The sequence below is a fragment of the Carica papaya genome, chromosome 3 (genome assembly GCF_054855325.1).
Source record: "Carica papaya isolate Zhongbai chromosome 3, ASM5485532v1, whole genome shotgun sequence".
In the NCBI taxonomy this organism is placed as follows: Eukaryota; Viridiplantae; Streptophyta; class Magnoliopsida; order Brassicales; family Caricaceae; genus Carica; species Carica papaya.
Window position 1 is genome coordinate 10,615,203 of NC_142311.1, and position 24,645 is coordinate 10,639,847.

The following is a 24,645-nucleotide window of genomic DNA, read 5'->3' on the forward strand; positions in this document are numbered from 1 at the left end:
AACGGCTAAGATGCATTCACCCATCATTAATCACAATTAATCAACCATATCTAAATTACCTCCAACTTGGTAATTGCCCATCTAATCTCAACCTCCATAATTTTGGACCCATCCCCACTTTTCATTTCCAAATCATGAACTGTAAAGCTTTAACCTTAATTCTTTTTCTTTTCTATTTCCTAAAATTTGCATCATCTTTCTTTCTTATTTTCCCCAAATTAAGAAATTATTATTATTTAATTATTATCCAATGATGAAAATAATTAAATTGATACAATAGCCTGTATAATTTTTATATTTTTTTGAAAAATAGTAGTTAAAAAAAAAAGAAAGGGATTAAAAAATTAAAAAAAAAATTATATAATTAGGCAGGTTTGTCGACATGCTGGGTTAAAAAACAAAGACCCCACAATTTTAGAAAAATCGAGGAGTGAGAGTCCCCTTTAAAAGCCGCTTCCTTCTTTTCTTTTTGATAATCACTACCACTACCCACCACCCCCAACTTGCCTCTTTCAAAAAATTATTCACCAAAATGTGGCGGATGCTGGCGGTGCTCAACCAGAACCTTCAGAACATACGGAAGAGTCCAAGGGTGGCCGACGAGAGCGTCTTGGCCGCCGTCAACGGTGCCGAGGTCGGGATTTTTGGCCGAGACAATATGCATCAGATGAGGAGGAGATCCACCAGGTGGACTGCTTTTTCCGTCATTTGCAGCGTCGTTCGCGCTCCCTTCTCCATCATTTCTTGCTTCTCTCAGCCGCACGTTAATGGCGCCGATAGGGTTTGGGTATCAGGCGAATTTGCCCAGATTTCAGAGATGAATCATCTAATGGTCAGTGACAGCATGCGTTATGCAATATTGATGTAATTATTATGACTATATAAAAAAGACAACACTTTATATATATATATATATGGGGAATTACAGAGCCTGAAAAGTAACTGGGATTTTTGATCTCTTGTAATATTGTACCAGGTACTTTGATTAGTTTGCTTGCAGGATTTCAGGAAAGGAATGTCTTCTTCTTTTTTCGATTTACTTTTTTTCTTTTTTAAAAAAAATATATAAAATTATGATTCATTCATTACTATTTTCCACTTTTTTCTCTTATTAATGCTACGATGATCCGGTGATAATTAATAATTAGTTCACGAGAATTGGAAAATTTCAGTTCCATGAATTAATGAAAGAATGATGATTCATGAGACTTGGTTGTGGTCTAAGGACGTTTCTAATTAGGTAATTAATGGTTGAAATGTGAAAATTAAGAGTAATTATATTATTTATAAGAGCTTTAATTTCAGCCTAAAATCTGTTAGTTAGATTTAATTCGTGGTTTATTAAGTAATTGACCCAACTCCAATTTTCTAGCATTATTACATATCTTCAGGTAATTCAACTATTAAGGGTTATTGGACAAGAGAAAAACAATTAATATTATTTAATTTATTGTTTTGAAAAAGAATGTTATAATGATAAACCCAAAGTACAAATTTCAAGTACATGAAATCAACTGGGAAATTAATTACGAGAAGATCAAAATTCAACTAGAAAGATAAATTAATAATAACCAATTCTTCATTCATTAAAATTACGTACTATTTTTAACTATTTATTACTTTTATATTTTATTATATATGCAATTTGTAAAAAGTTAATTGTATAGCTGTTGGATGCGATAATATTATTTAATCATTAAAATATATAAATTATTATTAAAAAATAAAATAAAATGTTATGGTATTTAAAATTACTTTATCAACTTAAATATAATAAGAAAAAGGATCCATGATGATATAATCACCAAACATGCATGAATCAAATCTACATGTACAATCTGTTTAGCAAATTCCCCAAGTAAAATCTGTGGCATAATATTGAACATACGCACGCATATTATGTATATATATGTACGATTAAAAAGGGGATAGCTCGTAAGGTCCGTATTCGAATTCTCATAGGCCAAATTTTGCCTACACACTTTTTGATAATCTTAACTTAAGCTTATCTACTGTCCTTTGAGTTTGCTTTGATTGGTGAAAAGTAAAGTACCCTTCCAACCTTAATTTTTTGCCCTCTCAAGATATGGAATAAATTCTGCGGGTTACTGTCTGACAAACATCTCCCTTCTCTGTCATTAACTCCTCTATACCACAGTTTTAATTCATCCTCCACATATATATATATATATATTTTTATATTTATGCGTGCATGCATGCACATATGTAAATATATATATATATATATATATATTTATGTATAGTTTCCAACACTTGAGAAGAATCAAGATAAGATTGTCATTAGGATCATTGATCCATCTTTATTTATTATTGATGATTTATAATCTTTAAATGTATGGTGCTATATATTCCTTTTGTTTTAATTATAAAATAAATGTCTTTATTGAATCGATAAGCTTAACATTAATATTTTCTTAGAAAAAGACTATATATGAATATAATAAAAACTAGATAACGGATATGCAAAAAGAGAAGGGGAAAAAAAAAAAAAAGAAGCAAAATTTCGGAGAAATGTGTATTTAGTTAATTAATAAGGAATATAATTCAGGATAACTTGAAGCATAATTTAATTAAAAAATAAAAATAAAAGCTAATTACATATATGTATACATATTAACAAATTAAGAAACAAAAAATTTTTCCATGGGAAAATGAAAGCTTGAGTTGAATGGATTCGTAAAGATGAATCTTATCTACAGAATTAAGTGGAGGGGCCTAATCAAATTTATAAATTAAATAAAAGAGAAAATGGAAATTAATTAATTAAGTAATTATATGTTGATGAATTTAAGGGGAGAAAGGGCAAATGATGTGGTTGTGTTTATGTCCATATTTAGTGCGACAGAAGAAAAAATAAAAATAAAATTGATGGTCAACTGCTGCACCACCAACTTGCTTATAATCATAATTTGAGGAGACTAACAATATGCACTACTGCTGATGATTCACATCCCTAACCATTTCCATTATCTCCATCCCTTCCATGTACATACATACATATATATTACAATTTCCTTCACTTTATATCTTTTTTTGAATTATACCGTTGATAATCTATCACTCGGCCATGCACATGGTAGCTATATTGGGTAATAAGAATAGTTTTAGTTGTCATGGATGCATGAATCATGATACATGAATTCTACCCATTAGTACTTGAAGGTATATGTGCTAAGTGCGAGGTTGCAATGATTATATAGGGTTATGTATATATATATTGTTAACTTCTAATCGGGCAAGTTTTTGTAGTTGTGGGAGTTGCATGATGTGGCCTTCGTGTAAGTTTTGAAACTAATGGGATAGCTGTTTTCCCTATCCGACTAGCTATGGCTGTTTTAACATATCTTACTTTGTCTTATCTCATTCCTTCTTGATTTAATCACTATGTATGTATATGTATATGTAATATACGCTTTAGTATAATAGTGTTTATATATCTATATATGTATCTATGTTGTTCCGTACGGTGGTACTCTCATCAACTACAATTTTGTTGGTCAGGCTATCATTGAGAATACCTCGTTGAGAGCTTACAAATATCAAATCAAAATAAATCCCTAATCGATCTCATAATTCTTGTTAAAACCCACTTGGAGATTGTCAAGCTAGCGGAGATTTGTCAAATCTAGCTCATGGTGCCTTGACTGAATAGAAAATTAAATGATAAAGAATACCAAAAAGAATCACATACATAGTATTTTCTTAAGTTTTTAAATTATAAATAATTATTATTATTATTACACATTCAAATTTTATAATAATGTTAAATTTTGAATTAAAAATATATATTATGTAATGATAAAATTGAAGGTATTACTATTAATCCATATTTTAAAACATAAAAATAAAAGTAATGTGATGATATATCATAGTTATCCATTTAATTTTTATATATTATTATTCACTAAAATTTTAAAATATGAAAATAAAATTAATACAACAAATATATACAATATGTATCTATTTAAAATTCTTAATATATAAACAAAATTTATTTAGTGTATTATAAATCATAAACTGTACAAATTCTCAATAACCTATTTTCTTACTTATACCTCATTTATCAATAAGTATGATGTATACTTACGTTTTTAAACTAATAATTCTAATATGATATTCTTGATTTGTACGTTGTACTGCATGTCTTAGTTATCTGATTATGACATGTAATTATTATTTTTTAATTCAATTCAAACAAAAGTAACTTTTTTATATATTTTTTTATAAATTAAATATTTTAGTAAAATCATAATTCATGTATAATATAGTATATATTTATGATAGTTGAAATTTTAAAAATGTAACTAATATTTTGAAAAAGAATGTACAAAAGGGCCCAAGATGGGCCCTATTTACTTCGGCCTGCCTAGCTTGGTATGGGCTAGGTCGGGCTGCCCAAGCCCAATCTGGTTATACTTTCAAGAAAAGGCTCAAACTAGTCCACTTAAAAAAGTTTTTTTGGGGGCAAGTTGGTATGGCACAAGTTGCAATACCATGAACTCAAATAGTCCGAGAAGCAGCAAAAATGTATATATACATATATATATATATATATATATATGTGCATGTAAAGAAAAAGTTGAATCAACAAGAGTACGAGAAATAAATAAACATATATATTTATATATATTAGAGAACGCAACATTACATTTTCTTAATTTTTTGACGTAAAAAATAAAATAATATATTAATATTGATTAAAAGAAAACTTTTAAATATTATCCACTTAAATTTTAAAATATAAAAATAAAATTAATATGATGATAATTTATGTGTGTCATTTAGAGATAAATTTTACTTAATTAATGAGCTTATATCTTTCCGAAATTTTATTAAAAACATGCAATGTCATAACATATCTAACTAACTGTATAATTAAATTAATTTAAAAAAAAGAGAAGATTATGATGTTGAAGAATAATAATCATTTTTAGCATGTAAAATCACATCAATCTACAAATAGACATTTATGTTATATGTAACATATCATGTACTTTTCTTAGTGTCGGTGGATTCACACCCCTTGAACCTTTATTCTTAGGCTTTAAAGGGTTACATTCCTAAATAGTATATTTATATTGAATTTTTAATTGAGGCTAACCTTTAACTATGGAAGCCAAATCATGCTTTTATAGCACGTTTTCCTCAATCAACAAATTATGAGAGACATATCGATTGAATAAAGCCTTTAGGAGGAGTCCAAGGTCTTAGTAGCCATGGGTGTACTACAAGCAACAGGGATCTGTTTGCCAGTAATTTTAGGCTTGACATTATCACATTTGAACATGGAAGGACCGTTGAACCTTCCTTTGTAAGTGAGGTGAATGTTACCAAGCTCAACTCCCTCACAAGGTGCTCCGCTACTGCATGCAAGTTTGGTGACCACCTGTGTTGCTGATGTTCCTCGGATGTTCTTGAAAATAGTATTTGTTATTTTAACATTTGAAGGATTCTAAAGACAATAAAATAAAAAGTAGAATAAAAGTTAGAAGTCTATATTAAGATTCTAGTAAAATTATTATTTAAACTTACATAATGTATAGTAGCCAACATTGATCCATGCATTTATCCTGATGTATATTGGTGCCAAAAACATATTACAATGACAATAATAAATTTTGTTTTTCTTATCAATTTAAACTTTCATAATAAATAATCATAATAAATTACTTCAGATATAGTACCTTGCGATTGCACAAATTGTGTGAACAATACTCTTGATCAATGAGAATAGGAAAGCTGACGTTATCCATGATAATGTCATCGAAGTGCACATTGGATACTGTTGTTCTGCCAGGAGCTGAAGGCCAACTCTTGATTCTAATTCCATTATTTGTGCCTTTAATAGTGCAATTCCATACTCTAATATTATCCACTGGTTGTTCTTGAACACGTCCTAAACTGCCAATGCTGATCCCATGACCAGGCCCACAAGATACTTTTGAGACTTTTAAGTTTTTGGTGCCATCGCCAATTGAGATACAATCATCACCAGTTTCAATGATGACATCCTCAATTACAATACCATCAGATCGTCCCGTGTGAATTCCATCTGTATTAGGGCTTTCATCAGGTGCAATAAGTTTCATATGGGAGAAAGTAATGTTTTTGCAACCAACACATTGATGTGGAAGTTTTTACTATCCAAAGATGTTATGTCCTTCACTAATCCATTAGTAATGAAATCGAACCTTATACTCTGTTTTATATTCCAATAGAAAAAATATTTGATTACTTAAGACATACATATATTAAAAACATGAGGAAGAGGAGTCATATAATTAGAATCTTACAATGGGAAGTTTTCCGCATTGATATTTTTTGTGACAGTTATTGATAGCCCATGCTGAGGAACCCTGAGCATTAAAAGTTCCACCACCTTGTAAAGTAAAATTTTCGATGTATTGGAAATTAACCCAATTGTCAAATCCCTTGAATCTTGAGGTGTCTTGAGAGGCCAATAATGTGCCTTTCAGTTGGAACTCAATGGGAGCCTTACAAGGACCGGCCAACACCACTCGACCTAAAGCATATTGCCCTTTGGGAATGATAATTTTACTAGGAGTGGGTGAAACACATGCTTCTTTAAATGCTACTAATAGAACCTGAGATAATAATATTAAAAAATAAATAAATAAATTTAATCGAGATCTAATAGGTAATATTTAAAGATTCTGGAATATATATAATCACCTAGCTAATGTCCCTCTTAGGGTCAGGCCTTGCACCATATTTTGTTATATCAAAAACACCTGCTTGAACGTTAGTAATTAGAAAAAATGACAAGAAAGAGGAAACCACATCAAAAAGGGAGTAATTATTAAGACCCATGTTTTGCCTTTTTATTTAGTGATTTAAGACCTGACTCCCTTCTGATTGTATCAAAGCAACAAGATTTATATATATAGCCAAACTCTCAAGCCTATTAATAGAATTTAGGAGACGGACAACATATAAAATTTACGCTTAGTCTTAATTGGCTATCCTATATTAACTCTTTGCCATACAAGCCTCACAAGTTTCCTATTTCAGGAGATTGTCAATAAAATTACTTCAATGCCAAATAAAAATGTAACGGCCCCAGAAATTTAAAATGAAATGTATATTAAAAATATCAAATGCGGAAGCGAAGTCAAAAATTCGATTAACATCCCTTACACTAAAACCAAAAACGTGCTCACAAAATATAAAAGATCAAACTACCTAAAGGAGAAACTTGAAAGTAAAAGCTACGAATATGACTATGGAGTCTTTAGGCGTCCCCTTCGTCGTCCTCCTGCGGAACCGGCTCGAGAACAATGTCTTCCTGATCTGAAATGATTAAATAAGGAATGAGCTACACTAGCCCAGTAAAGACATCACGATATCTCACCGTCACGGAGGTAAAGGTGGGTAGAAAACACAAAAAGACCAATGGAGCATAATTTACAACAAATTCTATTATTAATAATAAATCTTTCACCATCCACTTACCTCGATGAAATCCATAAAACAGTATACGAAAGCAATAACATTATCATCATTATGAAATCATATATGAACTGTATAACATAATACTTATCAAGCCTTTTGTAATTCAATCGTTACACAACATATTTTCCTCATTTACCAGCCCACTAGTATCCATGGGGATCCATAGGGGTCCCGCTACCCGTTAACCCTTAACACTTGAAATCAGATTTCAAGGCCGTCCCCATACCCCGTCCGGTATAGGCACCAAAACTATAAACCTCATTACCCCGTCCGGTATGGGCGCCAAAACTATAAACCTCATTACTCCGTCCGGTATGAGGGTGAAACGGGCCGTCCCCATACCCCGTCCGGTATGGGCGCCAAAACACATAAGATCTCCATACCCCGTCCGATATGGGAGACCACAATCCCGGTAGGGTTCCCTACGGACCCGGTCCGTCCACCATCTCCCAGGATATCTAGTCAAGCTGACCACATTATACAATTACCCATTTACATAATCTTTCATTCTCTTTTCCCTCAGTCAGCATCATCAATCCACATACAAACTAGCAAAACGGTAATTTATATCAAACAGACAACATACAACATCAATATCCCAGTCATTCAATCCATAATCAGTAAAACAGTAAAATATGCACACGAAACTATAAAATGAAAACATCAAACCTCATACTGCATTTAAAACTGTAAAACAGGCTAAATAACAGTTAACCGACAAACACACTAGACTCGGGCTCCATTAGCGACTTTAAGCAATTTCACACATTCGTTGATTCATGAAATACCGTTTTATCATTTATTGAACTTTAATACCGTGATAGGAAATAGGATGAGGGGTCCTTACACGTTTCGGGGTCCGAACACGGCTTCACAGTGCGCCTACAGGCTGTCCTTAATTTTTCCTGCATTTTTTTTAGGAAACTGAAACGCACTACTGGTACCTGCACGTGTTCCAAAAAATCCCAAAATTAGGCCCAGGGCCCCTTTTTGGCCAATATCGCAATTCTGGCACGGCGACGGCGCTGCCGCTTGCGGCGGCGATTCGCCTCGGTTTTGCCGTTTCCGGCCGAATTCGGCCACACTTGCATCGATCCTTGCGATAAAACAACCTTAGGACCCTCGGGGCCCAAAAAATTACGGAAAACCTAAGCTTACCGGCGGCGGTGCTCTCGGGTGCGACGACTCTCCGGTGAAGTTCGTGTTTTGGTGATTCGGCTCCGATCAACCTGTAGAGAAAAGAATGGTGATCACGGTGATATAAAAATTGCATCAAACGGAGGCCGGGAAGGGCCTCATCGGAGGCAAAAATCGAGGAGGGGCGCGGTGGCACCGCTGGGTTTCAGTCGTGTTTTCCGGCCGTTTGGCCGGGATTTTGGCTCTGATTTGACCACAGAGGAAATCAGCGTGGAAAAATGAGTCGGGGGTATGAAATTTACCTCGATTGGCGGTCGAAAATCTCCCCGGTGCGGCGGCGGGTGGCGGCGGCCGGCGTCTCCGGCGTCTGGTTCGTCTTCTCCGGCGAGGGCAGGTGGCTAGGGTTTTTGTGGTCTGGTGTGGGGGTTCTATTTATACCCTTTTGCCTTTTGATCTCAGCCGTCCATTTTGTTTTAATCTGGGTCATCCGTTTTTTGATTAAATCTGGGTCGTCCGTGCGATCGCATCTGGGCCGTCCGTACGCACGCTTGATCTGGGCCGTTCGATCGCGCATACGCGGATCGCCAACGTGGCCCATTCCCGGTCGACGTGGTTTTACCACGTGGCAGGTCCTGGTTGGCCGGGACTGCTGACTGGGTCTGCTGACGTGGCTGCTGACGTGACCCTTTTTTTTTTCCTTCTTCAATTTTCCGGGCGTTACAACTCTCCCCCCCTTAAAGAAATTTGGTCCCCAAATTTGCCTCATTACTCTTGATCGAACAGATGGGGATATTGGGCCCTAAATTCTGATTCCAATTCCCAAGTAGCCTCCCTGGGCGTGTGGTTCTGCCACACAACTTTTACAAATGATATTTCCCGGTTGTGGAGTATTCTGCTCTCTCGGTCCGTGATACCGACCGGTACTTCTTCATAAGACAAATCTTTTTGGAGTGTGAGCGGTTCATGAGCCAAGACATGAGAAGGGTCCGGGTTGTACTTACGTAGCATAGATACGTGAAACACATTATGAACCCGGGAGAGTTTCGGAGGCAGTGCAAGTCTGTAGGCAGTGGTACCAATCTTGTCTAAGATTTCAAAGGGTCCAATATATCTGGGGTTTAATTTTTCCCTCCTGCCGAACCTACTAATTCTCTTGAAGGAGGTGACCTTAAGAAACACCCGGTCGCCTTTCTCAAAAGCCAGGTCTCTCCTCCGGGTATCAGCATAACTCTTCTGCCTACTCTGAGCTGTCTGAATGTTCTTCTTGATTTTAACTATCTTGGAGGTGGTCTCTTCTACCAAATCCGGGCCAAACAATCTTCTATCGCCCACTTCCTCCCAACAAATCGGTGACCTGCAAGGACGCCCGTATAGCGCCTCGTATGGGGCCATGCCGATGCTTGCTTGGTAGCTGTTGTTGTAGACAAACTCTATTAGGGGTAGATGGTCGTCCCAATGGCCCCCGGAGTCAAGGACACAAGCTCGGAGCATATCCTCAAGCGTACGAATTGTCCTCTCTAATTGTCCATCAGTTTGGGGGTGGAAGGCTGTACTAAGACCACTCGACCTAAAGCATATTGCCCTTTGGGAATGATAATTTTACTAGGAGTGGGTGAAACACATGCTTCTTTAAATGCTACTAATAGAACCTGAGATAATAATATTAAAAAATAAATAAATAAATTTAATCGAGATCTAATAGGTAATATTTAAAGATTCTGGAATATATATAATCACCTAGCTAATGTCCCTCTTAGGGTCAGGCCTTGCACCATATTTTGTTATATCAAAAACACCTGCTTGAACGTTAGTAATTAGAAAAAATGACAAGAAAGAGGAAACCACATCAAAAAGGGAGTAATTATTAAGACCCATGTTTTGCCTTTTTATTTAGTGATTTAAGACCTGACTCCCTTCTGATTGTATCAAAGCAACAAGATTTATATATATAGCCAAACTCTCAAGCCTATTAATAGAATTTAGGAGACGGACAACATATAAAATTTACGCTTAGTCTTAATTGGCTATCCTATATTAACTCTTTGCCATACAAGCCTCACAAGTTTCCTATTTCAGGAGATTGTCAATAAAATTACTTCAATGCCAAATAAAAAACCCTACAAAGCAATTAAATATCAAATGCCAATATAAATTTTAGTTAAATTTGAAGCAATTTTTAAAAATAACAAAATAGTCTAAATGGTTAACCAAAGTAATTATTATATTATAAGCAATCAATATAAATATTTTTAAAAATTAAATTCATGTAAAAGCTGTGTTAATAAAACAACCAGGTAAAAACGATCAAAATATCATATCTTATATTTAAAAATGTTATCAAATTTAATTAGGATAAATAAAATGGGTTTTGATGTTGTATAAATATTTAAAAAATGATAAAATATTACTAAAAAATATTTAATTACGAACATCAAACTTCGGTGGTCTAAACTATAACTAACATAATTATTTTAAGAAATATATGAAAAAGAACAAAAAAATAATAAATTAATATCAGAAATATTTATATATACATTTTTCAGCTATAAATATATTAACAATAAAAAATAAGAAGTATCTTTAATTTTTTTTTTATTTTTTATCTATAATTTTTATGTTTATTTGTAGATGGTTTGTTGGGCATAGTCATTAGTTATAATTTCTTCCGTATAATGATATAGATATCATCAACTTATAAGAATTAAAAAGAAAAAAAGAAAAAAAAAGAAATAATTAGGTCATGTTTAAAAAAATTTTAAAAAAATGAATTTTAAAGTAATTAAAAATCAAAGCAGCACTCATTTTAAGTAAATAATATATATTTAGTAATAATAATGATTAATTAATTAAAATAATTAATGATAACTAATTAATTTGATTATTGAGGACAAATGGAGGAAGGGGCTAAAGAAGATCAACGTGGGTCACCCGGTTCGCTTTTCGCGGCCTCACCCATCACTCATTCACGGCGTTTGGAAATGGTGTATTTCTCATTCTTTCCCCTTCCTCCCTTTTTAACCTCGACAATTAAACAAACCCTAAGATTAAATTAAATTATCAATTATCTTAATTAATTATTCGATATTATTAAATAAAAAAAAGGGAGAGGGAGATTGTCTTAAAAAGTATATATATATATATATTTTTTAATTACTTTAAAATTGAAAATTATAACATCCCGAGTCCGAAAATTAGGCTCGGGATGGATAATTTTATTTTGTTCTAAATAATGATAATATTACATTCCTAAATTTTAATTATTTTTAATCATTTTTATTGATTTTTTTTAAATATATATATATTTTGGGTGTCTTTAAAAATGAATTCCAAAAGCCATGATCAAATTGTAAATAAAGGAGAGTATATTTGAAAGAAAAAATTGAAAACAAGAGTTGAATCACCACACGCCGCGTGGCATACATGCTGACACAAGCTCTACACAGGAAGTCACGCGGGTAATCTGTGTGTCAGGCCGATCAAATAGCTCGGAGCCACTCTCGCGTGCACGAACAACCCATATCAATTTCCCGAATAAGCTTAACTGAGAGGAAGAATTGCTGGAGAAGGAGGACTAAGCGGCGGAGCACGGCGGCACCGCCGCGCTAGAACTCTAACCCGACCCCCGATGAGATTTTTGCCATTTTTTCACTGTTCCTTGCATATTTTCATGTCATTTTGATGAATGTTTTCAATCTTATTAGAAAAACTCAAGAACTTCAAGAACCAGAAATCGTCGAGAATCATAGTGAAAAAGATGGTGTTTTGGACACTGACCTAGTGTAAGAATCTCTCACCCATTTTTTCTGTTACGGTTAAACTAAAACTAAATTAATAATAAATGAAAATTGTAGATAATTGGCAATACCTTAATTAATTAAGTACAAGTTGCTGATGGAGCCAGTAACCGATTAGTCTATGATTGTCATTAGTTTAATTGTGTTAGCTATTTCTTCAGTCACTTTATTATGCTTATTTATTTACTTTATTCTATTTTAAACTACTTCAATCTATTTTCCTTAATCTAAATTTTTTGTTGTTCTATTTGTACATAATACATTTCAGTCAGTATAATGTATAATTATTTCATTCACGTATTCTAAAATATGAATTTCGTACTCTTGTGTTGCTTAGGGATGCAGGCATACACGTTATAAGGTTAAACGGTAAACAAAAGAAAAGATATGCGTGAACTAATGTTGTTGAATGAAAAGGTTTATCGGTTGTCATAGGAAAGAGTGTACGGACTTGGTGCATAGGGTGAACCATACCATGGACGTTACCTTCAGCCGTACGGGACTGGAAAGTCCAATACCGAATGAGGTTGGGAGTTTATAAATGTCGGTCATACCAGATGGGGTATTGAGGTAGTTGTTTGTTGTGATGCCTATTACCAGATGGGATATGGGGACAATTGTTTGATTACCAAGAAAATATTTATATCCACGTGTAGCGGGAATTCCTATGGATCATCAGTGACACCAGTAGAGAAAGATAAAATGATAGAGTAGAGATGAACATAGTAAGGAATCCGATTTTGGGAAAATAGTAAAGAGTCAAATATTATACATCTTTTAAAATGTATATTGTTATATTGTTATCTTAATTTTTATTTTAACGAATGACATTTGAGAAGTTACAGGTTAGTCGAAAAAATGTTGACATTTTTAGTGAAGTCAATAATGAATGCACTAACATTCGAGTTTTATTAAGAATGAGTTTTATTAGTTGTTTTATGTTCTCTACAACCTTTTGATTTTCCGTATCAGTAGTAAGGTGTTGATATTCTTATTGAGGTAGTGTAGTTCACCTCATTCTTATTGACCATTTTAGATCAGAACGATAAATACCCGGATCCTGAACAGTAAGAGACCAGTTAAAGAATTAACTCTTCCGTTTCGCCAGTTTTGAGTAGAGGTTAACTATATTTATTTTTAATGTTTTTTCCCCTTTGAGTTTCAAAAGCATTTCCATAGTCCCTATTTGGGCATTTTAAGTAAACGTGCAAGGAATGTAATATTCAAACTTTAATTGCTTTTGCTAAATAATAAATTTTAGTATTATTTATTTTACTATTACTAAGTTATACGCTTGAAATTCTATATAGAAATTTGAGCCTTTACAGTTGGTATCAGAGTTGCGTTCTTCGAAACCATTTCTTGCACATAGGGTTAGAGTAAATTTAATGCAACCGAATCCCAAATCATTGTTATAAAATGTAGGTAAGGAAACATGAGAAGAGGGAGGTCCTCGCTAAGTAGAGCAGCCTGGGATGGATCACTTCAGAAGGATGTTGATCAACTTTTTGAGATGCCTGAGAGACTTATTTCTGCCCATTAGGCTAGGGAGGAGAGAAGGAAGCTGTCTGATCCCCCTCCACTCCTGCCAGAGTATGAGTCACCTCCATATAGAAAGGATCCAGTAACCCCACCGTATAACCCAGTTCCTCCACAGTGCTATCTGGCAGCGTTGCAGTACAATTTGGTGCCTCCACCATACAATCCGGTGGGCATAGAGCACAGGGCCACCCGGTTCCTCCTCAGCATAATCTAGTTCCCCTCCAACAGGACCCAATTCCGCCTATGTTGGACTCAGATTATATTGAGAGGTATAACATATTTAACCCATCTACTTTTGTATAGGCATCTATTTTTGATAAAGATGAGTACTGGTTAGTGCAGACAAAGAAGGCTTTCGCAACTCTTAGAGTAATTCCCAAATATAATGTTTTCTTTGCCACTTATATCCTCATAGGTGAGGCAAGGCATTGATGATAACTCAAGCAGACTACTCTACTCGTTCCAGTCACCTGAGAACAGTTTTTGGCAACTTTCAATGCTGAGTATCTTTCAAAACATCTTTCACATCTGAAAGAAATGAAGTTTGCACACCTAGTTCAGGGAGATTGGTCAGTATCAGAATATGCTCAAAAATTCCTAGAGTTAGGCTAGTACTCCCCTAGGAACATGACAGATGAAGGCAAAAAGACAAGAAGGTTTGAATAGGGTCTTCATCCTGAAATCAGACAGCAGCTATATGTGTTTGAGCTTGACACTTATTCGGCAATCTTGGCTAAGACACAGTTGATTGAGAGGAACATCCGTATCTTTTCCCCAGCAGTGGATAACTCCAGGTCCCCGATTCTACATTGCAGACCAGCACCTACTGCGTTGAACTAGCAAAATAAGAGATAAAGGCCCCCACTTCAGGTTCCTTCCCTGGCTCCAATAGCAGGATGTGGCAAGATTTGCCAACACTATGGTAAAGATCATAGAGACCGACTCTGTTATCGTCTCAATAACACTTGTCACATATGCGGGAGTACCCAACATTATACGAGAGAATGCCCGAAGAATCAAAATCAGGTCAAGCTCGCGGTCTAGGGCAAAGTCTACACGCTCATCCAACATATTGTCAGAGTCAACCCATATGTACGTATACTATTTGCAAACACCTTGTAAATGTTTTAATTGACACTGGTGCTTCACATTTTTTTGTTTCATATGCTTTTATTCAAAATTTAAATGTGTTACCTGAACGTCTTGATTATATATTTTTTGTGTCTACACCTAAGAATGGAACATTACTAGATTATATACAAAACTTATATTATAAAGATAGCAGGTAGGGAAGTGAGCATAAATCTAATAGCACTAGATACAGGAGATTTTAATGTAATCCTGAGGATGAACTCGTTAACGGCTTATCATGCTACTGTTGACTGTTATCACAAGAAATTTGTATTCAACATTATTAATGAAAAGTCGTTCATTAATTAATAAAATCTTAGATATTGTGGGCGCATGGTAGTAGTATATTGAATTTAATCGAATGCCTTTAATTTAACCATTCTTTTTTCGCATTAGGTAACTCATAGAAGAGATTTGCATTTAAGATATCCTCGTTGTCTGAACCTTTTTCAGACATATTCCCTGATAGACTACTATGATTGCCAATAGATCGAGAAGTAGAATTCATCATTGATTTTCAGCCTAGCACCCAACCTATCTCGGTTGTCCTATATCAAATGAGTCGTGTTGAAATTGAAGAACTGAAAAAATATATCAAAGAGTTACAGGATAATAGTTTCATCCGACACAACATATCCCCTTAGGGTGCCAGAGTTACATTCGCATGGAAGAGTGATGGGATTTTGAGATTGTGCATAGACTATAAAAAACTGAACAGAGTCACAATTAAGAACAAGTCCCTGCTAGGATTGATGATCTTTTTAATAGTTACCAGGTGCTCAGATTTTCTTCAATATCGACATATGTTTAGGATACCATCAGGTGAAGATCAAAACATAAGACATCCCTAAGATAGCGTTCAGGACCCGATATGGGCATTATGAGTTCCTTGTTATGTCATTCAGATTGACTAATGTGGCTGCAATCTTTATGGATTTGATGAACAAGATTTTCAGGTCATTCTTGGATCCGTTTGTCATAGTTTTTATTGATGATATCCTAGTTTACTCTGAGAGCAAAGAATAACACGTCCAACATTTTACTCTAGTCTTACAGGTTCTCAGAGCAAAGAAGCTATATGCAAAGTTGAGTAAGTGTGAATTTGGGTTGAGCAGACTTCCTTCCTAAGACACATAGTATCAAAAGATTGAGTGTCAGTGAATTCGAGAAGATTGAGTCAGTGATGGGTTGGAAATAATTGACCTAGATCAAGGAAATTAGAAGTTTCTTGGGTATGACATGGTATTACCGCATGTTTGTAGAATGGTTCTCAAGTATAGCAGTCCATTTGACATGACTCACAAAGAAAAATTTCAAGTTCGAGTGGAATAAGAAATATGAAAGAAGTTTTACATAACTCAAAGGAACGACTGACTACTGCACCAGTGTTGACTCTACCAAATGGAACAGGTGAATATACAGTATACCGTAACGTATCCTACTAAGGGTTGGGTTGTGTTTTAATGCAACACAAGAAAGTCATAACTTACAGATCCAGATAGTTGAAAGTTCATGAAAAGAATTATTCCACTCACGATTTGGAACTTACTGCGATTATCCATGCCTTGAAGGCCTAACGTCATTACTTGTATAGGAAAACATTTAAAATTTATATAGATCATAAGAGTCTAAAACATACATTCAACTAGATGGACCTCAACATGCGTCAGATGCGTTGGATAGAACTCTTTAAAGATTACGACTGTAAGATATTATACCATTCAGGCAAAGATAACGTAACAGTCAATGCTCTTAACAGGAATAATGCAAGTATGTTAGATCATATAATGGTCTCTAAGTATAGGATGATAAATGCCACACAATAAATACAACTCCAAAACTTAAAAAGAGCCACATGCCTAACTTATTTAATAGTCCAACCCGAGTTAATCTAGATAATAAGGAGGCTCAACTGATTGATTCCACTCTACGAACTCTTAGAAAGGATACAGAACAGGGTTTGAGTTCAGAGTTCTGAGTTTCTATAGATGGGTTCTTCAAATTTTAAGATAGGTTGTGTGTTTATAGTGATAGTGGATTAAAGAGAGACATCATAACAGAAACTCACAGTTCCAAGTTCATCATGCACCTAGGAAGTACCAAGATGTACCAAAGCATGTGACACTAATTCTGATGGAGCAAGATGAAAAGGAATATTACTGATTTCATCTCCAAATTCCTCACATGCCAACAGGTTAAGACAGAGCATCAACTCTCGGGTGGGCTACTTCAGCCGCTACCAATCCCAGAATGAAAATGAGAACATAACACCATGAATTTTGTAACATGATTGTTTAAGGCATGTTCGGGACACGATACGATCTGGGTAATTTTCAAATGACTCACTAAGTCTTCCCGCTTCTTGGATATCAGAATAATAGATCCCTTGGATAAGCTACCTAGGATTTATATATGAAAGATAGCCAAACTACATGACATTTCGATGATAGTAGTATCAGACAGAGACCCCAAGTTAATCTCTAGGTTTTGGACGAGCCTTCAACAAGCGATGAGAATGAAATTATCTTTTAGTAGGACATTCCACCCTCAGACAGATGGACAATCAGACTAAATTATCTGCACACTAGAGGATATGCTCAAAACTTGTATTCTAGACTTTGGCAGACACTGGGACGATCACCTATCCCTGATGGAGTTCACCTACAATAACAGTTATTAAATAATTATTGGTATGACTCTGTATGAAGCATTGTATTGTCGACCTTGTAAGTCATCAATCTGTTGGGAGGAAGTAGGAGACAGAAAATTGATTGGCCCAGATCTTATAGATGATACCACAATGAAGATTACCAAAATAAAAAATATATATATTTAAACATCCTAGAGTAGATGAAGAGTTATACAGACACCCGAAGGAGAGATTTGGAATTTGAGACAGGTGATCGAATTTTTTTTAAGGTCACCCCCCTTAAGGGTATCACCAAGTTTGGAAAGAGGAAAAATTTGAATTTTTGGTTTATTGGATCATTTAAAATTTTGGATAGAATTGGAATATCTACCTACAGACTAACACTGCATCCAGAACTATCCAGAGTCCATAATGTCTTCCATGTATCAATGTTGCTCAAGTATAACCCTTACCCCTCGCATATTTTGTCTTACAAGCCAATTCCACTTCAGGAGAATTTATCTTATGAGGAGGTACCTGTCAGTATTTTGGACTGAAAGAGTAGGGTGCTTCGCAATAGAGAAATTATCTTTATCAAAATTCTATGAAAAAATCACTTGTAGGATGAGGCCACTTGGGAGTTAGAGTCGGACTTCAATGCTAAGCATCCTCAATTGTTTGACTAGGGGATAACAATTTGAGGAACTAAATTTTCTTTAGGAGGGAGAGTTGAAACATTCATAGTCCAAAAATTAGGCTCAAGATAGAGATTTATATTTTCTTCTAAGTAATAATAATGTTAAGTTCTTAAAATTTAATTATTTTTAATCATTTTATTGATTTTTTTTAATATATACATTTTAGTTGTCTTTGAAAATGAATTCCAAAAGCTAGGGCCAAACTGTATATAAATTAAGGTATGTTTGAAAGAAAAAGTTGAAAACAGGGGTCGAATTGCAAACAAGACAAATATGGGCCACGTGTACGCCCAATCAGCGACACGGCGAATCGTCGCGCACCACATGGCAGACACACTGACACAGGCTCCACGCGTGAAGCCACACAAACAATCCGCGTACCAGGCCGATCGAACGGCTCAAGGCCACTCCTGCGGGCACGAACAGCTCGGGGCCACTCCTGCGGGCACGAACGACCTAGATCAATTCCCCAAATATTGAACGGCCTGCATGTCTTCAATCGAATGGTCCATATTTATTTTATAAATAAGTGAGATCGAACGGCTCTTGGTGCACTACGCGACCCAAACAAACGGTCAGGATTGAGAGAAGAGAGGTATTTAAACCTCTCTTACCCGACTCCCTAAACCTTAGCTGACACACACCACCAGAGAAAAAGAAGAAAGGTGACTGAAAGGGGACTCAGCCACCAGAGAATCGCTAGCGCCACCATGCTGGAACACTAAAAACACTCCGGTAAGCTGAATTTTCTTCCTGTTTCTCTACCCTTAGCCACTTAACACGTTTCTGATGTAGGATGACTGAGAGAAGCCACAAACTACGAGGAAGGAATGGCGAAACTCGGCTGAGCCACCATACCAGAGGACTGAAACCACCGGTAAGGCTCTGTTTTTCCCCTTCTTTTGCCGAGAAATACTCCTAACCATGATTTAAATAGATTTTTACCAAAACTCAGCCAAAATTGGTCTGACCGAAAGGAAGAACCATCGGAGAATGAGGATTAGCCAGCAGAGCTCGGCGGGCTGCTGTATCGAAATCCGAACCCGACATCCGGTGAGATTTTTACCTTTTTTTTACTGTTCCTTGCGTATTTCTATGCTCTTTTGATGTATGTTTTCAATCTTATTAGGAAAATTCAAGAAATTTAAGAATCGGCAACCGTTGAGAATCATAGTAAAAAAGGCAGTGTTCTGGACACCGACCCAGTATAAGAATCTCTCACCCATTTTTTCTATTACGATTAAATTAAAGTTAAATTAATAATAAATAAAAATTTTAGATAATTGGTGATTCCTTGATTAATTAAGTACAGGTTGTCGATGGAGTCAATAACCAGTCAGTCTATGCTTGTTATTAGTTTAATTGTGTTAGCTATTTCTTCAGTCGCTTTATTGTACTTATTTATTTACTTTATTCTATTTTAAACTATTTCAATATATTTGCCTTAATCTATGTTTTATATTGTTCTATTTTGTACATAATATGTTTTAGTTAGCATAATGTATAATTATTTCATTCATGTATTCTGAAATATGAATTTTGTACTCTTGTGTTGCTTGGGGATGCAGACATACGTGTCATTTAAAGCTAAATGGTAAACAAAAAAAAAAGATATGTACAAAAGAAAAGACATGTATGAACTAATATTGTTGAAAGAAAGAGCTTATCGGGTGTCATGGAAAAAAGTGTACAGACTTGGTGTAAATGATGAATCCTACCGTAGACGTTACCTTCAGCTATACGGAGTTGGAAAGTCCCATATCAGATGGGGTTAGGAGTCTATAAGTGTCGTTCATACCAAACGGGGTATTGAGGCGATTGTTTGTTGTGGCGCCCATTACCGGACATGGTATGAGGATGACCGTTTGATTACAAAGAAAATATTCACATTCACGTGTAGTGGGGATCCCTACAGATCCCCAATGACACTGGTAAGGAAAGATAAAATGATAGAGTAGAGTTTAACACGATAAGAAATCTTATTTTGGGAAAATAGTGAAGAGTCAAATGTTATACGTCTTTTGAAATATATATTGTTACATTATTATTCTGATTTTTATTTTAATGAATGACATTTGAGAAGTTATATGTTAATCGAAAAAATGCTAATATTTTCAATGAAACGAATAATGAATATGCTAGTATTCGAGTTTTATTAAGAATGAGCTCCATTAATTATTTTATATTTTCTACAACCCTTTGATTTTTTGTATCAGTGGTAAGGCATTGATATTTTTACTGAGATAGTGTAATTCACCTCATTTTTATTAATCATTTCAGATAAGGACGACCAAGACCTAGATCTTGAACAGTAAGAGACCAGTTAAAAAATTATCTCTTCAGCTTCGTCAATTTTGAATAGAGGTTAATCATATTTACTTTTAATGTTTTTTTTCCGTTTTAGTTTTAAAAATATTTTCATAATCCCTATTTGAACATTTTAAGTAAACGTGCAAGGAATGTAACCTTCAAACTTTAATTATTTCTTCTAAATAATTAATTCTAATATTATTTATTTTATTGTTATTGAGTTATACGTTCGAAATTTCGGATGGGAGTTTGGGCCTTTATAAAACTGAGTTATTTTTTAAAAGTTTTTGAATATGATCTTATTATCTTAAATTTTTTATTAGAAAATATATGAAATTTGTACTTTTGAAATCAATGTTAAATATTAGAGAGCAAATTATAATAAAAATATTATGAATTAAGCTGTAATAAGAATTAAATTTTGAATACTAATTTAGTAACTCATCCTTAATTATATTAGTAGTATTTTTTTTATATAATTATATATATCACGCATATATTATTTACATCGATTAAACTACAATTACGAACACATCATTACGTTTTAGGAAATTAATTATTGTATAAGTTATCAACAATTCATGTAGAAATTTTCTAAAGAAAAATATTTTCCGTGGAATTATGTTTCTAGGAATTTGCTATGTAAAATGTTTCCAATGGGTTATAAATGGAAGAACACTTCTATAAATTAAGTTAGGAAACATTTTATCTCCAAAAATGTAGCCGCTAGACAAGTTTTTAACCATGGAATTTTGGTTAATAAATTGTAAAAACTTTTATTCGTCAAAAATATTATCACTAATTAAAAATAGACCCCTTTGTTCCTTGGTAAATTGTATTTTTTCTTATAATTAAAATATTTTATTTTAACATACATAAAATGTGAGCAGATAATTATTTCAATTGAAAATATATAATATTTTCCTATAATTAATTAGTCGTATATTTTAAAATTAGCTTAATAAAAATTTGTAATTAATTAATATATTAACTTTAAAATATAGCATTTTTGTTGACATATGACAAAAAGTTTTTCCCAATTCGCACAGATAGGATATTCAAGAACGTTGCTGATAATGAAAATGTTATACTTGTAATTAAGGCCTTCTAGCCTTAGTAGTAAGTAAAGTAGACTTAAATTTTACATATGTGCAAGCTAATGACATAATTTACTAACTAAAATATATAAGAATTTATACTATGATTTAAATTTATAATTTGCTATAAAGAAAAAAACCTAAAAAATATCTTAAATTTTACATTAATTTTCATCTTTTCAAACTAAAACAATATTTCATTTTATTTGAAAACAAAAAAAAAAATTTAAAAATAGAAAGTTTTTCCTAAACCCTAATTTTGATAAAGTTTTTTTTTTTTACGTATTTTTGTAATACCCTTAATTAATTTTAAAATGTTTAAAATTAGTGTATAAATGTAATTTTTGAATTTTTAAATTTTTTTATTTAATGTATAAAATTTAATTTTTTATTTTTTAATTTATTAATTAATATAAAAATAAAAAAAATTAAATGGATGATGAAATTAAAAATAATTTTGAAAAAAAAAATGAAAATTTAGGTTCTGAGGATATTTTTAAAAGAAAATTCAGAAATTAGAGGTTTAAACGTAATTTAAGAACACTGCGGCACGTAGGATGCCCAGTCAACAACCCTAACGAAGCGAAATTCGCCGCGTGATAAGAGATGCTGACCCTATTTAAATTTATAATTTATTTAATGAGAATTTCCAAAATCGTTACAATTTTGATCTAATTACTGTTTTGATTCAATTAAGTGGCCAAAAAGATTATTTGACCCTATTTAAAATTTAATTAAAAAGGGCATCCCAGCCCTCCAGGCTCCCAGCAGGCTCAGTACATGCAGAAGGGATCTGTTTGCCATAAAGTATTGGCTTTATATTTGAACATTGGAACTTAGCATTCCCTTCATTGTAGCTTAGATTAATGTCGCCAATCTCCACATTCTGGCATGGGTTGGCGCTGCTACAAGAAAGTCTAGCCACCACTTGCGTCGCGGAGCTACCACGAATATTCTTAAACACTACATTGTTGATCTTTACCAACGACGGACTCTACAAAAAAATAAAAGACAAAACAACAATATTAAAAAATCAAAAATTTATTTATTTATTATCTATTTACATAGTTAAAAAATTATTTACGTACTTGTTGGCTACACATATTATGTGGGCAATAAGATTGATCAATGAGAATTGGATTACTAACGTCTTCCATGAAAATATCTTCAAAATGCACATTTGAGACATTTGTCTTCACTGAGGTGGAAGGAAAGCTCTTAATCCTCACGCCATTCATAGTTTTTCGAATATTACAATGTTGTACGATAATTAAGTCTACTGGTTGTTCTCCTACAAACTTTCCCAAACTCCCGATGCTAATGCCATGACCAGGTCCACAATCTACGCTTTTGATGGTCAAGTTTTTGGTACCATCACCAATAGAGATACAATCATCACCTGTTGAAATTTTTGTATTGGCAATAATAACACCATTTGATCGACCAATATGGATTCCATCAGTATTGGGGCTTTGCTCAGGAGCAATGGTATTCACGTGTTCAATAACAAAATTCTTGCAACCTAGTACGTTGATGTGAAAGAATTTAGGATTTAATGAAGTTATGCCAGTTACATGTCCATTGCTGATGAAATCGAACCTCATACTCTGTATTTTATTGATTGTCAAGTAATAAATTAATTTAAGAAGTAAATAAAATTTTAAAATAGTATATACATATATAGATAAAGAGTTAAGGTTACGTACAATGGGAATTTTTTTGCAATTAGAGTTTGTAGAACAATCATTGTAAGGCCAAGCGGAGGCACCTTGGCCATCTATGGTTCCGTTACCACTCAATGTGAAACCATCCATATAGCCAAAGTTAATCCAATTATCAAGCCCAAGAAATTGTTTAGGGGCAGAAGGACCCTTCAATGTGCCTTCAATCCGAATTTCAATAGGAGCCTTGCAAGGACCATAGAGAATCACTCGCTCTAAACCAAATAAGGCTTTGGGAATCAAAACTTGGCTAGGACTCGTGGAAGCACATGCTTGTTTAAATGCATTACATAGTGCCTAACACAATTTAGGGGGGAGAAAAAAAAGTTAGTACTAAGATATAGAAAGTAATGACAATCTACAGCAAATTTGTCACCTCTCATTGCATATAGCATGTTAGGATTTTAATCTCACACTATGTAATTATGATAATCCAACCATTACATGTCTTCATATTTTATATATCTAGCTATGTGGAATTAAAATTTATTTAGGTGAAACTATATGACCTGGCTAATATCACTTTTGCCGCCTGGTATTGCACCATACTTGGTCACATCAAAAACTCGAACACCATTAGCATTAGATGCCAGGAGGAAGAAGAAGAAGAAGATGACAGCTTCAAACTGGAAAGAGGCCATTTTTATTGGATTTTGCAGGTTAGATGAAATTCTGAGTTATGAATATATCTCTGTTTTTGGAGGAAGCTAATTTAAAATGCTTGCATTATTAGGAAATGATTATTATGATGACCACCTGAATATCTAAGCATAAAAGTTGACCCTAATCCAAGCTAGCTAGATTTAGGACATCCGATGACAAGGATTTGTTATTCTTAGTGTCTCAAGTGCCAAATTTAACCTTGTAACAACATGAATACGTGTTTTTTGGTTGTTTAAATGAGGTAATTTTTATGTAATCTAATAATTAAAAGAAAAAATTAACTAGACTTTCTTAATTTATTAATCAATGTCAACTTTTCTATTTTTATAATCTCAGACTTGATGTAATATTTAAATAAAATTCTAAACCATATTGTTTTAAACCATCTCACACGCAATTTTGTTAATGGAATTGGAAGTAGTTACTAAA

General features: G+C 33.8%; 2 protein-coding genes and 1 pseudogene across 3 annotated transcripts; 1 reads left to right on the top strand and 2 right to left on the bottom strand.

Moving 5' to 3' along the window:
- The first annotated feature begins 429 nt into the window (after positions 1–429).
- LOC110808729 (uncharacterized) lies at positions 430–1,085 on the top strand. The gene has a single exon (XM_022034314.2). The coding sequence runs from the start codon at positions 533–535 to the stop codon at positions 866–868; it is 336 nt and encodes a 111-aa protein (XP_021890006.1). The 5' UTR covers positions 430–532; the 3' UTR covers positions 869–1,085.
- A 4,124-nt stretch (positions 1,086–5,209) lies between these two features.
- Positions 5,210–16,681, bottom strand: LOC110808686 (exopolygalacturonase-like; annotated as a pseudogene).
- A 5,638-nt stretch (positions 16,682–22,319) lies between these two features.
- Positions 22,320–24,284, bottom strand: LOC110808687 (exopolygalacturonase-like). 2 transcript variants are annotated; one of them, XM_088214661.1, is made up of 4 exons: positions 24,063–24,284; positions 23,539–23,850; positions 22,981–23,439; positions 22,320–22,826 (listed from the first exon to the last, which is right to left on the bottom strand). In XM_088214661.1, exons 1-4 carry the CDS (start codon positions 24,192–24,194, stop codon positions 22,563–22,565), a joined length of 1,167 nt encoding a protein of 388 aa, XP_088070787.1. In that variant the 5' UTR covers positions 24,195–24,284; the 3' UTR covers positions 22,320–22,562. The 2 variants fall into 2 exon arrangements, with proteins under 2 accessions (XP_088070787.1, XP_088070786.1); XM_088214660.1 differs by having other exon boundaries at positions 22,325–22,826; positions 22,921–23,439; positions 24,063–24,283.
- Positions 24,285–24,645: the final 361 nt, after the last annotated feature.